The sequence below is a fragment of the Sminthopsis crassicaudata genome, chromosome 6 (genome assembly GCF_048593235.1).
Source record: "Sminthopsis crassicaudata isolate SCR6 chromosome 6, ASM4859323v1, whole genome shotgun sequence".
In the NCBI taxonomy this organism is placed as follows: Eukaryota; Metazoa; Chordata; class Mammalia; order Dasyuromorphia; family Dasyuridae; genus Sminthopsis; species Sminthopsis crassicaudata.
In genome coordinates, this window is record NC_133622.1 from 68,101,040 (window position 1) to 68,117,491 (window position 16,452).

General features: G+C 42.5%; 1 protein-coding gene across 3 annotated transcripts in view; it reads right to left on the reverse strand.

Moving 5' to 3' along the window:
- The window catches only part of MAML3 (mastermind like transcriptional coactivator 3), a 531,295-nt gene extending 515,060 nt beyond the window's left edge, over positions 1–16,235 (reverse strand). For 2 of the 3 annotated variants that reach the window (XM_074274769.1, XM_074274768.1), the window contains exon 1: positions 14,637–16,235. In XM_074274769.1, the coding sequence (XP_074130870.1) occupies positions 14,637–15,152 (516 nt within the window). In that variant the 5' untranslated portion in view covers positions 15,153–16,235. The remainder of the gene's footprint in view (positions 1–14,636) is intronic. The other variant, XM_074274770.1, reaches the window with a different exon arrangement.
- Between the last annotated feature and the right edge of the window lie 217 nt (positions 16,236–16,452).

A 16,452-nucleotide genomic window follows, 5' to 3' on the forward strand; every position in this document is an offset into this window, starting at 1 on the left:
ATTGGGTGACCCATTCCCTGCTCTTCCCCAATGGGGGAAAGTGGATTTTCTGAAGGATGTGGACTAGAGTTTCAAAGAATGAAAGAGAGCAGACAGGTTATGATCTGTAGTAAAGGAAACACCTACAACAGTAAAATCACAAATCTATTGACACTTTGACATAGCTCAAACACTGTTCATAGAATCTTTATTCAGACCTTGGGGAACTCAGCTTGGGAAACACTGAGTCTTAGCTATCACCTGAGCCAACTCCCCAATTTTGTAGATAAGGAAATTGACTTGGGGAAGAGGAAGGAAAGGAAATGACTTCTTCTCCACTTCTAACAGCCTATGATTCTATGATTCCAAATAGGTCTTTTAACATGGATGATTCAATAAGGCCTATCTAAATCTATATCAGTTGTAAATGGATTAAGAGATCATATTATATAGATTAAAGATCTATATTAGGAGAAAAAAAAAGAGATACAACTGTAAATCAACATTATCTCCACATGCCCAATTAAACATGTCATATAGTTGAAGGCTGGAGAGCCTACAAAGTCATGAGTGGCCAGTTTTCTACAAGCTTTGATAAAGATTTTAAAAATCAAAAGAAAAAAAAATTTTAATTAAATATTTTAATCACAACATAGCATTTCCACTCCCTCTGTTTTTGTCCACTTGCATTTTGTATTTCCTTCTCAGGTTAAGGTTTTACCTTATTTCTAAATCCAATTTTTCTTGTGCAGCAAAATAACTGTATGGACATGTATACATATGTTGTATTTAACATATACTTTAACATATTTAGCATGTATTAATTTACCTGCCATCTGGGGGAGGTGGTGGGGGAAGGAGGGGAAAAGTTGGACAGAAGGTTTTGCAAGGGTCAATGCTGAAAAATTACCCATGCATATATCTTGTAAATAAAAAGCTATAATAAAAAAATTAAATGTTTTGCCCAGTTATTTAAATTCTGCCCCAGTTCATTTGGGAATCAACACTAGTTACTCAGGCCATAAGGATCATTGTTCTGCATCATAGTGGCCATCTTCAATGGGAGGCTCAATGTCATTAAAATGGAGGTGCCAAATTAACTAAAACATTTTTAAAAATCAATTTCTTCATGCTAAGAAAAAAATCCCAGTGTGTTGGGTTTTAGTTATTTTCCCTCAAGAAAAATGTAGAAAGGCTGCCTGTTACAATCATTTCTGTTCTCTTTGCGGAGATATACCTACACACCAGGAAATTTCTGCTCTTTTATGCGTGGAATTATTTACCCACATCTCAAAAACCTTCCTGTCTGCAGACCATGCCCCATAGATTAAAAGGATTCACCTCTCCTGTGCATCAGTATATAGAACATTCCCTTCTTTCCATCCTTCTCAATACTCTCAACTTCTTTTCTAGGTTATTAGCCAACCTTCTTTTTTTAGTTACTTAAATACCCTTAGATCCACCACAAACTCAGTAACAATAACAATAACAATAAGAAGACAGGAGGGAAGAGAGAGGAATCAGCCCATAGATGATTAGAGTAAATTACTAGCAAGTTAGCATTACCACAGGCTACAGTAACAGAGTTCTAGTATCCAGGAATAAGGAAATGATAGTCCCAACTCTAGTCTGCCCTGGTCAGACTATATCTTGAATACTGCATTCAGTTTGTGTGTTCAGGACTAGTGGACGCATTTTAGGAAGCTGCGAGGCTAGAGATTGTACAGAAGAGATAGAGGGGCCAGGAGGAGGATGGACCTTGAGATTATGCCATATGAAGATTGGCTGATTGAGCCATTGGCTGGCAGTCAGTCTAGAAAAGAGAAACATAGGTGATATGTGATAGAGACTTGAGAAAGATGTGATAGTTGTCTTTAGACTGAAAGACTATTATATCCCCCTAAGTTTTCTGTATAACACCTATTGTAGTTCTGAGTTTTACAATCTAGAATGGCCCTCGAGAGAAGATCTTGGAAGTATAATAGGTGGTAGATGTGAAAAGATAAAATCAGGCTTGATATAAGGAAAACTTTCTAAGAGTGGGAGCTTTAGAACAATGGAATAGGTGGAAAGGCCTCCCCACTCCTGAAGCCTTTAAGCATAAGCTGGACATAAAGACCACCTCTCACTATATGTTAAAGGAGATTATCATTGAGCTCCTGCTTAGACTAGATAGCTGCTGAAGTAGCTTCCAGCTCTGATATTCTGTGATTTGAAGTCAGAAAAGCTACATTTAAATCCTGAGTCTTTTACTTTCTGTTTAAAATCTGAACAATTCGCTTCATTTCTCTCTGGTTCAGTTTCCTCATCTCTCCAATGAGGGAGCTGAATTAAGGTCACATAGTAGCCAGAACACTCAAGAAGACTTGAATTCAAAACCCCAATGGAACACTGACCAGCTGGGCAACCCTGGGCAAACTCCTCTCTCTTTCTCTGCCCATGTTTCCTCACCTATAAAATGAGAATAATAATAGCACCAACTTTTGAGGATCAACTGAGATCACAGATGGGAAGCACTTTTCAAACCTTAGCCATCTTTATTGTCCACTGTCTTTTACAACTTTCCTCTGCATAGGAAAAATGAAAAATTTGAGACTTTGAAGTGTTGTTATTTTCCCAAAGAATCCTTGTTATATATTTTATAAATTTTGAGGACACATGCAGAACCCACCCTTCAAACTTGTGGCTTTGGGATCGACATTAAAATAAATCTAGGAGATTTTACCCTTGTCCTAGATTTCTCCTTTCTAAATATTCACTAATCTTGAACTCCTGGCTTTCACTTTCCCAGTGTCTGGGCTGACCAGGCTCCCTAGGATCACAGAGTTCATAAATCAGGATTTAATCAATCTTCTTTCCTCTTATAATTTCTTCATAATCTCCAGATGCTCAATTCTAGCATCGCTCCCTCTTTCCCTTTTTCATCTCTATGCTTTTAAATGCTCCAGACCACAAGGTTGAATTTTCTAGGACTGATTCACAAGAGAAAGGAGAATATAAAAATTTTGAAATTATACATCAGGGTCAGATAATGAGAAGTATTCAGTCCAAAACTGGTAAGTAGCTAAATTTTCTATACTCTTTTATCTAGCTATATCTCCCCATAGTTGGGTTTATGACCTTCCCATTATTGATTTCAAACTATCCATATGGTCTAGAACAACTCAATTCTGTGGGTCTCAGTTTCTTTATCTGCAAAATGAAAAGGATGAACTAGATAAAAAGGTTCTTAAACTGGGGTCTGTGAATTTTAAATTTTAAAAATATTTTGATGTCTATTTCCTTTAAAATTCCATGTATTATAATGTTATCTGTTCCATGATACACACAAACATAATGTTAAGAACAGCAACTCTATATCTCTTAAGGTCCTTTCTCACACTGCAATATAGGATCCTAGGCTTCAAAAAGCTGATTCTTTACTCCTAATCTACAAGACTATTCACATTTCATTCCTGAATAGTGAATTCCCACCACCATCAATGAAGGCTATCTTTTGCTTCAGAACAATCCTCCGTGGATTTTGGATATTTCTACCTGTCTGCTCTGGATCAAACTTCAGTGGTCCATTCTCTGATTCAAGGCTTACGCTAAGATTGTCTGGTGCAATCCTTTCATTTTATAGATAAGCAAATTGAGCCCTGGGACAATTTACCCAAGTTCATACAGCTAATTATTGGCAGAGCCTAAACAGGAACTCGGGTTTCCTAATTCCCAATCCAGTGATCTTTCTATTCTGCCAATATTCTCATCAATCTGGGTACTATTGCTCTTGTTGCTAGATCCTTTGTGGTCAGAATTTACTTTTACAAAACACTGGATGTAATGTTTCTATTCTTCTTCAAACAGCACTAAACTTACAATTGTTTCTCAATAAATATGTGCAATATCTCTTACATATATGCCCTCCTCTCTATTCCCACTGCTTCTAATATCCTGAGGCAAGTTCTCATTAACATCCACCTAGACCATTGTAATGGTCAAACAGGAAGCTAGGTACCACAGTGGATAGAGCACTGGCTTGGGAATCAAAAAGATTCATCTTCATGAGTTCCAGTTTGGCCTAAAACATGGATTAGCCCATAAACCTGGGCAAGACACCTCACCTGTTTGCCTCAGTTTCCCATCTGTAAAATGAGCTGGAGAAGGAAATGAAAAACCATTCCAGCATCTTTTCCAAGAAAATCCCCAAAGGGGAAACATGTCAAACATGGCTGAAACAAATGATTAACAAGACCACCATTGTAATAACCTCTACCAAGTCTTCCCACCTTTTTTTTTAATCTTTCATACTCTTGCCAAACCAATTTTATCTATGTGTCTTTCCGACTGTATTAATCCTCTGCTCACAGATTCTTGTGGTTTACTGCTGTACATCGAGCAAAGTTTAGACAACTCAGCTTGCCCTTTAGAGCCCTCCCTTTCCATTCTTAATTCACATCATTTCTTCCATGCTTTAGTCAAATTGAACTATTTTCTGTCCTGAACCCACCATGCCCTTGATGCCTTCGCCACTTTGTTCTAGATTTCTGCTCCTCCCTCTCAATCCTTGCATGTGGAATTCCTAGCCATGACCTACATAAACCTTCCCTGCTTGTTCTACCAGTCCTGGTCTTCTCAGAATTCAGGTGAGGCTTTCTCTCATCCCATCCCCCTAAGCTTACTGCACTCAGTATGAGCTACCTCTCACTGGGCTACACAGGACCTGGACACATCTAAATTTTGTACCTACTCCAATTTATAAATGAAATAATAAAGACAAATAATTCTCTCTTATCTAATGGAAAGCAGCAAAAGGATAGTCTAGAACAAGGAGATCTAATGTAGTTTAAACAGTTCTAGGTTTGGAGTCAGAGAACCACAAATCTTGGACCCAATGTTTTATACCTACACAACTTCAGACAAGTCCCTTAACTTTTCTGTCCCTAACTTTGTAAAGTGTGACAAGGAGAGCAGGGAGAGGTTGTTGGACTAGATCTGTCTCAATGGTCTTTCCAGCCAAAAAACCACAGACAATTCCAATTCTTCATTTTCTCATTGGCTTCAAGTTCTGGCCAAATGGAATATTCACAATAGTTAGAAAAAACACAACTTAATTTATCTCCTTCTTACTGAGCTGCCTGTTCTTTGGTTAAGGTGTTAACTAGCAGGGAAATAGCCAAAAGGCTCACGGCAGAAAAGACACAGAGAAGAAAAAAAGCTTCCTCTCCCCCAGTAATCTACAGATGGGATAAATAAGCAACAGCAGAGATAGTAAAGGACCCTAGCTCTAGATCTAGAGTCATCAGAGAATCTGGGTTCCAATTTAGCTCTGCTATTTACTATCCAAGTGAGAAATCACTTCCTTCCCCATCCAAGGGCAAGCCACTTACCTTGTCCAGCTTCAGTTTCATATATAAAATGGAGATAAAACTAGTGGGTTTGTTTTTTGTTTTTGTTTTTGTTTTTTTCTGTGATTATCAAATCAGATAGAATATACTAAGCAATCTGATCAGATAGAATATACTAAGCAATCTGACAACCCTAAAACAAGAGTGGGATTAATTATCCTAAACCACAAGGCTGTAGTATGGAAACATAATTATTAGTTAACTAGCTCTTGTTTACCAGGGAATGCAATATCTCATAGCAGTAAATAAATCTTACAATTTTAAGATGTGTGGAGGGCTCAGCCTATAACTGGCATCTATCCAATTGAGGACACAGAAAGAGGGCTGGCCTTCTGATCAGCTTCCCAAGTAATACCTCCTAGCAGAAAAAATCTAAGTTTCCATTCCCACTTTAATTCTCCACAACTTGGAGAAACCTTATCAGACAATATTTTCTTTAACGAGAGAGAAATCAGGGAGTAGCGCTATTAATATTCTAAAGTCTCAACCTGGCTTGGCTTTTCCAAGGAATGTTGGTCAGTGGGGGATGAGACCTACTAATTTATTTCAGAACCCAGGACAGGCAGAGGGCTGAAAAAATTTTCCTCTTGGCTTCTTACCTAAAAGAGTTGGGAAGGATGACTAAATCATATCTAAGGCCTTTTTCCTATTCTAAAACCCATCATCCCTTGAGTTTAAAATTCCAGTGCCTGTCCTAAAAATTCTAACTGTAAATTCAAGGAAAAGTTAGATATATTACCAAAGTAAAACTCATTCTTCCAGTGGCCAGAGTTAAGAAATTTGTTGTTGTTGAGATTTCACATGCTTTATCAGATTTGAACCTCACAACTTACTTGCATGAGGTAGGTAATAGGATTATTCCCTTTTGGTAGATTAAGAAACTGAGGCACAGCAAAGTAACTCCAGAGTAATATAGCTAATGAATGTGTGAGGCAGGATTTGTCAGATCTTCCCAAATCAAATAATAGGCTGGAGATTTTATTTTCAAAGATCAACTTCTCTGCCATGAATAATGATGAGAATAATGATCTTAAGAGTGATGTTCGGTAGAGTTGAGCATTGGATTTGGAACTAGAGAGCCTCAGGTCCAATCCTAGTTCTGTCACTTATTACCTCTGTGATCTCAGGGAAATTACTTGATCCCTATGATCCTCAGTTTCTTCATCTGAAAAATGACAGCATAATACTAGATAATCTTTAAAGTTTCTGCCAAATCTTTTCTGATCTTCCCCAAGAGTTACACTGTACATCTTCAAAGAAGGTATTTCAAGATATCTATCTATATACATATATATGTATGCAAATATATATGTAGATATATGTGTATAGATGCCCATAAATGTGTAGATACACATACATGTATGTATATGTAAATAGGCTATTTAAGTGATAAATGCTAGTTGACTGATTATTCTTTATACCAGAATAGCAAGAGAAGTAGAAAAACTAGGAAAAGGGTGACTGTGGAAATGATTTCTAATAGTTAATAATTCCAATCCCCATAAGCCAAAAAAAAACCATGAGTTCTGAGCCAGAATCTTACACTCAGCACCATAGGAAAAGAGAAACCATATTAGCTGGTGAAGAACTAACTCAACAAAACATTATCTTGATGATTCCTGGAACCATTCCAGGGATGAGTGCCAAAATGTTGTATCAGTTGCAATTTTGCCAAAACCCTTCCCTGGGCAACTGTTTAATGTTCAAATTATGGGGATGGTAAGATCATCAGGGAAGGGGCTATAGCATTGTAAGTATTTTGCGAATCATTGCCTATTTTACATGCTCCTGTGGAGTAATGAATCTCCAAATGATCAACTGTATCAATGATATCTCTGATTTCTCAGCTTCTCCAACCACTAAGAGGATACCAATGGAGCACAAGAGTTGCCTAACAACCAGCAGCAGTTCCTAATCCTCACCAAATCATCAGTCCATTTTTTTTCCACTCATAGATTTCTTTGAAGACCCAATGAAATGAAGTATTGAAATACAGTAATGATATGATAAGGATTCCCCCGCTTCTTGAATAATAACTGAGAAACCTGTGCCTACTCATTAGTTTGGGTGAGAAGGTCTACCTGATAGCCCCCTTCTATCTCATCTCATGTTTGGATCTGAAAATCATCTCCCATCTTCCCAAGTGAAAAGACATACCAAAGGACTGTTAATTAAAACTTTATATTCCCAATGATAACACCAAAGTCCCATCAGTGATTGTGGGTATTTTTTTATGGTAGCAATCAGTGCAGTGGCGCAATGGAAAGAAGGAAATAGAGAGAGGGAGATAGGAGGAGCTAAATAGCAAAGTGGATAGAGCATTGGGCTAGGAATCTGCAGACTCAGGCACTTCCACGCTGTGTGATCCTAAGCAAGTCATTCAACCCTGTTTGCTTCAGTTTCCCTGGAGAAGGAAATGGCAAACTGTTTCAGAATCTTTGCTAAGAAACACCCTCCCCCCCACCAAAAAAAAAAAAAAATCAAGAAGAATTGGACATAACTGAAACATCTAAATGACACCAAAAATGAAAGGAGGAAGGAGTTCAAATCCTGCCTCTGATTCTTATTCCTGGTAACCCATTTAACTTCTCTAGGACTCCATTTCTTCATTTGAAAAATCAGGAGACCAAATTAAGTGATTTTTGAGATTATCTAATTAATTATGTTAGTTACCATTTTTGGAGTCAGAGAATTTAGGTTTAAATCCCAGCTTTGCTATTTACAACCTATGTGATCTTTAGGAAGTCACATCTCCTGTCTAGGTCTTAAGTTTACCTATCTGTAAAATGAGAGGATTGAAGTAAGTGATATCTTTCTAGACATCTTATTTGATATTAGAGGCAGGTAAATGATAAAATAAATAGAATGGGATTAGGAAGACCTGAGTTCACATACTTCTTTGGATAATTCCTAGAAGTATGACCCTGAGTAACTTATGCTTCAGTTTCCCCATGTGTAAAAATAGGGATAATAATAACATCTACTGGGGCAGGTAGGTGGCTCAGTGGATAGAGCATCTTGAAGTCAGAAGGACCTAAATTCAAATCTGGCCTCAGAAACTTAACACTTCCTAGCTGTGTGACCCTGGCCAAGTCACTTAACTTCAACTGCCTCAGCAATAATAATAATAGCAATAATAACAACAACAATAACATCTATTTTCCAAGGCTGTTCTAAAGATCAAATGAAATTTCTGCAAAGCTCTTCACAAACCGTAAAGCATTATATAAGTGCTAGTTATTATATTTAATGTCTTATTCCTTCTAAATAAAAATCTATCATAGGAATGGTCTGTTAATGCCTTTATAATGGGGGGAGGTGCTCTCTTATCTCTGGAATTCACTTTCTCCTGCCCCTTTTACCTCTTAGCATCCCTAGCTTCCTTCAAAGTAGAGTTCAGATGCTATTCCTTGACCTGATTCCCATCAGACTCCTCCCCCAGGAGTCTTATGCATAGTTTTTAAGCTCTCTAATGTATTTACTATGTAATAAATATTTTCCTCATGACATCTAACTCATTCTTCACTGGGCAGCTTGATACAGAGCTGGATTAGAAGTCAGCAAACCTGAGTTCAAAGCCTCGCTAGTTCTGTAACCTTGGTCACATTCTTAACCCCTGAAAGCCTTGATTTCTTCCTATTTAAAATAAGGATAAATAATATAAGTCACTAGGGACTGCTTACATCACAAGGTTGTAGAAAAAACACCCACAAACCTGAAAACTGTATATAAATGTAACCCTGTTTGTCCTAGGAAAGGAACCATATCTCAATGAAATGTTGTTCTCTCCTCCGATTATTTAGCACAGTGCTTTGCACACAGTAAGCAATTAATATTGAAATGAAGTCTCTGCTGAAAATAGTAGCTGTTTTTTAAATAAAGGCTTACTGAAAGGTCCATTCTCCCCCCCATTTCACTTCAAAGAAATGAACAGGATTGAGATGTGACCACCTGTAAACCTCAGGCTTATCTCTAATTTACTGAAAGGGGAGTTCAAGCCACATCAACCTTGACTGTGGTGAAGGCTTGTAGTGCACCCAGAGCTTTCACTATGGCCTTGGACCAAGACAGATGTCTGCTTCCCCAAGCTTACTCTTATCTACAGCAAGAAAACAATAAAAACAGAACTTTCACTTACTAATCCCATGCCAAGAAAAGAAAGAAAAAACTGACACATAGAACAGCTATGATATGAATTCTAACAGCCAAATGGAAACCAGGAGCCCTGTTCTTATGTTTTTCCATAGTTATTAAGCTCTGAAGGATGACTGCTTTCACAGGATCCCACAGAGTCAGCACTAGAAGGCATTTCAAGGCATCAGGGCTAGGTCCTCTTCTCAACTCTGCCATTTAACAGATGAGGAGACAGGAGAAATGATGTGCCTTGCCCCAAGCTTTCCATCTAAGGAGTTAATGACAATCTCACAGCAAGGATGAGGTGCTCTGCTTCCAAGACCCTTGAGTTCCCTTTAAGTACACAGCCCAATCTGAAGATCAACTGTTCCATGTAAAAGCAAGCATAAAAATCAAGGACAGGCTAAGGAAAGTGAAAGTCAGTCACCACTTAAGATTGAAATCCTGAGATTCCAGTTTTCAGGAATTTGTAATTTCTATATTAACTTTTTTTTGGACTCCAACTGCTAAAGTGGCTTTTTAAAAAGATACTAATTTAACATCAAATTCCTCTCCCAAATTTAATATGATTACTTGAAAAGTAGATATTAACTCAGAAAAAATGAAATATACCTTCTTCTTCTCTAAAGTGTCAAGAAAGAGAATTATAGAATAGCATTAGATCTGATCAATCCATCAAGCAACAAACATTTATTAGGTACCTACTATGCCCTAGCCATAGTGCTAGATCCAAGGATTATGAACACAAAAAATGAGATAATCCCTACTGTTGACTTTTCTTAACTATTTTTCTTTGTAACTAATAAAGCAGATTGTGTACCCAGCAATGAATGCAATGTAGAAGAAAAATTACTTGATAATTTTTTAAAATATTATTTTTAATGGGAAGAGGACTGAAATTTTTGGAGCCAAACAGCCTAGTGTTTGGCTAGTACATCACTAGCGCATAAAAATTGTGAAGACATTTGATAAGTACATATAGTATAGGCTAGATAGTATTTTGACCTCATATCCTTTCCTAAGATGTCTGTCAGAGCACACAAGAATGAAAGCACATAATGTGGAAATATTCCTACATTCTACAAAGCACTGTTGTATAGCTAAGCCTTTAATCCATAAGACTGAAATATCGAAAGAAAAAAAAAAACTGATAGTACAAAGTTGCCTATCTTCAAGCAAACTTTCCTCTTCCCAATTAGTGTACTTAATATGTCAGCTTGTGACACATCATGAAATCTGTAGTTGGAGATAAAGTTGACAATCTGTTAATTTCAATATTAGACACATCACTACAAAGGTGTTGAAAGCTGCATTTCTGATTTAGTGATTCTTTTGACACTTCCCTGCTCTGGGTCTCAGTTTCCTCCACTGTAAAAAAATAAAAATAAAAATAAAATAAGGAGGCTACCTAGATCCCAGCTTCTTAAACTGTGGTTCTGGATCCTATATGGAGTCTCAACTAAATGTGAGGGTCACAAAATTATGATTTATTATCAGTAAATGTTTGATTTGTATATCTGTTTCATGTACCTCTATACCCAGGGGGACATATAAATATTTCTATGGCAAAAGGGGTTCATGTAGAAAAAAATTTAAATCCTGTCCTAGATAATCTCTAAGATCCCTTGAAGATTTAAAAGCTGAGACTCAACTCCAACCTTCTGTAATGATGTCTCAGTGGGACTGGGAGAGAATAGGATCCCTCAAAAAAAAAAAAAAAAAAAAAAAAAACAGAAAAACTTTCTGGTTACCTAGTTTATCTTTTTCCTTTTCATTGAATAAAAGACATTAAAAGGGCATCTGACATAGGTTTGCCTTAGGTAGTTGTCTGGTTTGTCTGAAAATTGACCGGAGAGAAGTATGGCAAATTGCATAGAAGAACCATTTTAGAATCATGGAGATCTGAATTCAAAACCTGATTCAGATCCATATTATCTGCCTAGGTGTCCAAGAGCAAGTCACTTAGATTCTTCAGTGCCCAGTTTTAGAAAGGAGTTGGCCATCTGCACAGGTGAAGAGTTTCCATAGGAGATTTCTCTACACTAAAGAAACCACAGGTCTAGAGTGAAAAGAGGAGGAAATGGGGGGGGGGGGAAATGGAATGGTGGGAGAGGAGATAGGGAGAGGGAAACATCAAGATCTTTAATCCTCAAAGAGTGGGGGGGGGGGCACATTTTTCACAATGCATCTAGAATTCCAATCTTAATCAATAAAAACGGGTTGAGCTCCCAGCATGTGCCAAACACTGCTAAAAGCTGAGGATACAAAAAAGAGGGAAATGACAGCTCCTGCCCTCAAAGATCTTACAACCGAAAGTAGAGAATACTTGTCTGCATAACAAAGGAATGGGTACTGCTGCAGGAGACGAGGCTTTCAAAAAATCACCCAACCGATCCGAGTTTTGGCAAAACTGAGCAGCCTCACCTGAGACAAGTCCCTTAATTCTGGAGCTGGGATGGGGAAAGATGGCCCTGGGTCAGGAAGGCAAAGATGTGAATGGGGGAAGGAGAATGGAGACAGATAATGTCAGTGACACTCAGATACTAAACGGGAAAAAGGTAAAGAAGATTCATAAATTAAAGTCTTCTTTGTGTGCAGGAAATTTACAGTATGTCAGTGAGTTTGGGCTTCCTGTTTGTAAAAGCAAGAAGCGTTTTCCAAGTCTCTTTCTATCTCTCTGTCTCTGTCTCTCTCACTGCCTCTGTCTCTGTCTCTCTCAGCGTCTCAAAATACTTCTTTCAGATCTTCATGAGGCTACATGGCTGAAGCGCTCTCTCCCGTTGCGCTTGCTCTGGCTCCCTTGCTCCCTGTGTCTTTCCTCCCTCCCTCCCTCCCTCCCTCCCCTCCTCCCCCTCGCCCCCAGCCAGACGCGAAGGGGCGGAGGAAAGGGTGTTTGGGGGCTTTCCAGTGATTAGGGGGATATTAGTAGTAGCAGGCGTCGCTGTAGTAGATCGCCACCTCCAAGTTCCCCAGCTCTTCGGGTAGGAGGTTAGAGCCGCGGACAAAGCACCTCCCCTCTCCCCTCCCACCCCGTCCAAAGGGTGGAGGTGGGAGGGAGGAAGGGAGGAAGGGAAGGCGTGTGAAGGGAGGAGGAGGAAGAAGAGGAGGAGGGGAAGAAGGTGCTGTACAGCGGGCCTGCAAAGGATCACGCCGAGGGGGAGGAGGGGCGGAGACAGCTTCTGAGCTAAGGGGGGGAGGAAGAGAGATATCTTTTAGACCGAGATAAACAAATTGCTCCCCCTCCTTCACGTGTGGGGTGAGGGGGGGAAGAAAGGGAGGCCGGCGGGGAGGGGTGGGGAGAAAGGAGAGACGCGAGGAAGAGTGGGGGACATCCGACAATGGGAGGGGGAGTGAGTGGGAAGAGACTGATACAATCCCAGCCCTCCCCCTATCCCTTCGGCTCTTTGTCACGGAAATGCCCAAACCCAGCTCCCAACCGAAGCTGACCTCTCTGGCTCCCGCCCCCCATCTCTCCCAACCCCAGAGCGCAAAAGAGAAGATTCTCCCGGCCTGGGGAAGTGCCCGATTTTTCCGCCTCAAGTAGAAGGCAGCCCCCTTCCCCCCTCCGTGGGGGTCCGCACACCCAGCTGTTAGCCGCACTCTGTGCACCCGGGGAGCAAGGCGAACAGTCGCTGCCCTCCCTGCTCGGCCGCACGGGCTTTGACATTACCATCCGCCCAGCCACCCCTGGCCACACACGCACACGCGCTACACTCAGAATGAAATTTCGGGGGGGGGGGTTGGGGGTGGTCTACGTTGTTGGGGTTTTCGTGCAAAAAATGCTTTTCACTAGCCCCTAATCACTCCTGAAAAAATGAGAAGGGAGGGAATGAAAGAAAGAGGCAAAAAAGAGGAGGAGGGAGAGGATCAGAAAGAAAGCTCCAAGAGAGAGAAGGGACTGAGACGCGAGGGAAAGCTGTAAAAAACTCCTCGGATAAGTCCAGGCACCCGAGCAGGTTGGAGGCCTCTTCCCCCGGGGTTGGGGAGCGGGGATCGCGCTACTTCCTACTTGCTAAGTTATGCAATTGACAGACAAACACCCCACCCCCAAGCCTCTGCCTCCACAGGCAAACCTCCTACACCTCTCTTTCCCAGTGCTGTGCTCTTCTCGGTGCTTATTAAACACCCGGGGAAAGTTTGGTGGGGGGCAGGGGTAGAGGTGTGGGATGGCTCCGGAAGCGAAAAGGACAGTTTCAGTAAGGGAAGTTTAAAGGGAAAATGGCACGGGGGTGGCGGGGTGCGAATCCAGAATCGGGGAGCTGGGACCCCTGCGGGGGACGAGCTTCAGACAACATGAGGGAACTTTCTCCTTTACCTGCTGCAAGAGCAGCAAGCCCAATCTTACTTTCCTCCCCGCCCCTTCACCTGCCTTGCCAAACCAGACTTTAAAAAGCCATCGATGCAGCGTGCACACACACATACACGCGCGCGCGCGCACGCACACAGACACAGACACCCAGACACACACAGGACGCGTACCTCTCCCCCACCCCCCCCCCAAAAAAAGTTCATTCACAAAACTCTAAGACTTTCCTAAAACAAAGAGGGAATGGGGGGGGGGGAGATTTCATCCTCCCTCTCCCCTTCTTCTTTTGGGGACAAAACGGTAGCTCCCCAGAATCACAGCATCAGTATCTCCCCTACCCCAAACGGATGTGCTCTATCAAAGGTAGGGGGGACTAGGGGGAGAGAAACGAGATTAGCGAGGTTAAGGAAGAGCTGGGGGTGGAGAGCTAGGGAAAGGAGGAGGAGCAGACTTTCAACTCAAGATTCAGCCTCTTTCAAACTGGTTCTTAGGAAAAGGAGGAAAAAAAAAAAAAAAACTTTTCCAAACAGCACACTTAGAAGACGCTCCTTAAGATCCCTTCTTTCCCGTCTTAAATCCCCCTTTTTTCCCAGTCTCCCAACCCCACCCCGCGCCCCTTCACATCTGACAATCCTGGCCGACTAACAGGTATCTGACCGAGCCTTTTCCCAGGAAAAGTTTTCTTGGAACCCGTCCGCTCCCCCACAGCTCCCCTTTCTGCCCAAATCGGCCTCCCCCCAGCCCCAACACAAACACGTCCGGACCGGGACGGCCCGCTCCCCGCATCCCACCCGGTCCCGGTCCCCCTGCCCGGATCGTCCCCTCACCATGATCAGAGTGTGATTTCTTTGCTCCGCCGTGGCAGACTCTGCATCTTGCTGCTGTTTGCTCGAGTGCTGCGGGGGCTGTTTGCTGCCTCCGCCGCCGCCCCCGCCGCCCGATTTTTTGGCCCTTTGCTCCAGGGTCCTCTGATAGAGGCTCACCGTGTCCCTGCGCTCCAGCTCCAGCTGCTCCGCCTGGGCTTGCTGGTACCTGTTCTCACAGTTGACATGGTGCCGCCTGCAGCCTTCGATGCGCTGCCTCAGCCGCTCCACCACGGTGCTGTGCTTGGGGACGCTCCCCGGGCCGCCGCCGCTGCCCCCGGGGCCGCCGCCGCCGCCGCCACCGCCGCCGCCGCCGCCGCCGCCGCCAGCATGGTGATTGTTACTCGGTGCAGCGGGAGTATTACTGGGAGTATTATTCACACCGATACCGGCCCCACCGAGGCTGCTGTTCAGGTTACTGTTGATGCAAATACTACTGCCATTCGCGGTGGCAGCAGCGGGGGCTGCGAAATCCCCCATCCTGCTCCCCGTGCACACTATTTTGGAAGAACTTTTTGTATCCACCCCCCTATCAGCCTCCTCCTTGGGTCCAGGATTAAAATAGTTTTAAGTGGAACGCGGGGGAGCAAACAAGCACATGGATGGAGACACCGATTCTGAGCAGGAGGGGGGAGAAGGGAGAATACTTGGGGGGGGGGCTGTTGTTGCTGTTGTTTCCTTTTTTTTTTCAACTGTAACGCTCCCCCCAAAACAATAATATTGAAGGTGTTATCAGAGTATCATCAAGACACCTATCAATAAAAACAATCAACAAACTGAAGAGTAGCAAATCGGGTTGCAACTCAGCGGGAGAGCCGTTCCTTCCCTCACTTCTTTTTATAATCCATTATTTTCTTATAAATTCCAGGAGATTTCCGGTGCTTGGCGAGCATTTTCTCCCTATATTCGAGGGGAAAAGCCACATACACACACACACACACCACACCACACCACACACACTCGCAAACAGGCAGAGGCACCCCAGGCAGACACACAATACACACACTCGCTCCACACTCACAGCATCAAAAGACAGCGAGCTTTCTTATTGCATTTTCCTTCCACAAAAAAGTTTTGGTGTTTATGCCGCCCCGTGTTCTCAAAGTACTTTGGCTGCTCGGTAGCATTTCACAGGAACCTAAATATCAAATCCTCGGGTTGGGGGGAAGTAAACATATGAACAATCCCGGGGGTGATTGCAAAAGTAGATCGGTGAAGTCCTTTGAAAAAAAAAAAAAAAAAAAACACGCCGAGCTGATAAGAACCCCCAACGCTTGGCTTTTGCTGCTGCTGCTACTGCTGCGGCTGCTCCTCCTGCCACCATCACAATGATCAAGTGCTCTCCTCCTCCTCCTCATCCTCCTCCTCCTCTCTCTCCTCCACCTCCTCCTCCTCCTCCATGCCAGCGGAGTGATATCAGGACAAGAGAGCTCAGTAAACACAGAAGCAGCAGCAGTAGCAGCAGCAGCCCAGCAGCAGCAGCAGCAGCAGCAAGGAGAGCAGCGGCGGCAGAGGCGGCAGCGGCGGCGGCAAGCAGCAGCAAAGAAGCAGCCGCCGCCGCTTCAGGCCGTGAGACCGAACCCGGGGACAAGGTGCAAAACCCGGCCCGGACTCTCTCCTGGCGGGAGTGGAGAAAGGCACACACCAATCACTCTCCTTCTCCCTTTCCCCTCACCTCCCTCTCCCTTCGCCCCTCCCCACGCCCCCAACCTTACAACTGCCCTGAGAATAGGAAGCCCCAGCTGCCAGAAAAAAGAAAAAAGCCAGATCCTGCTGGATC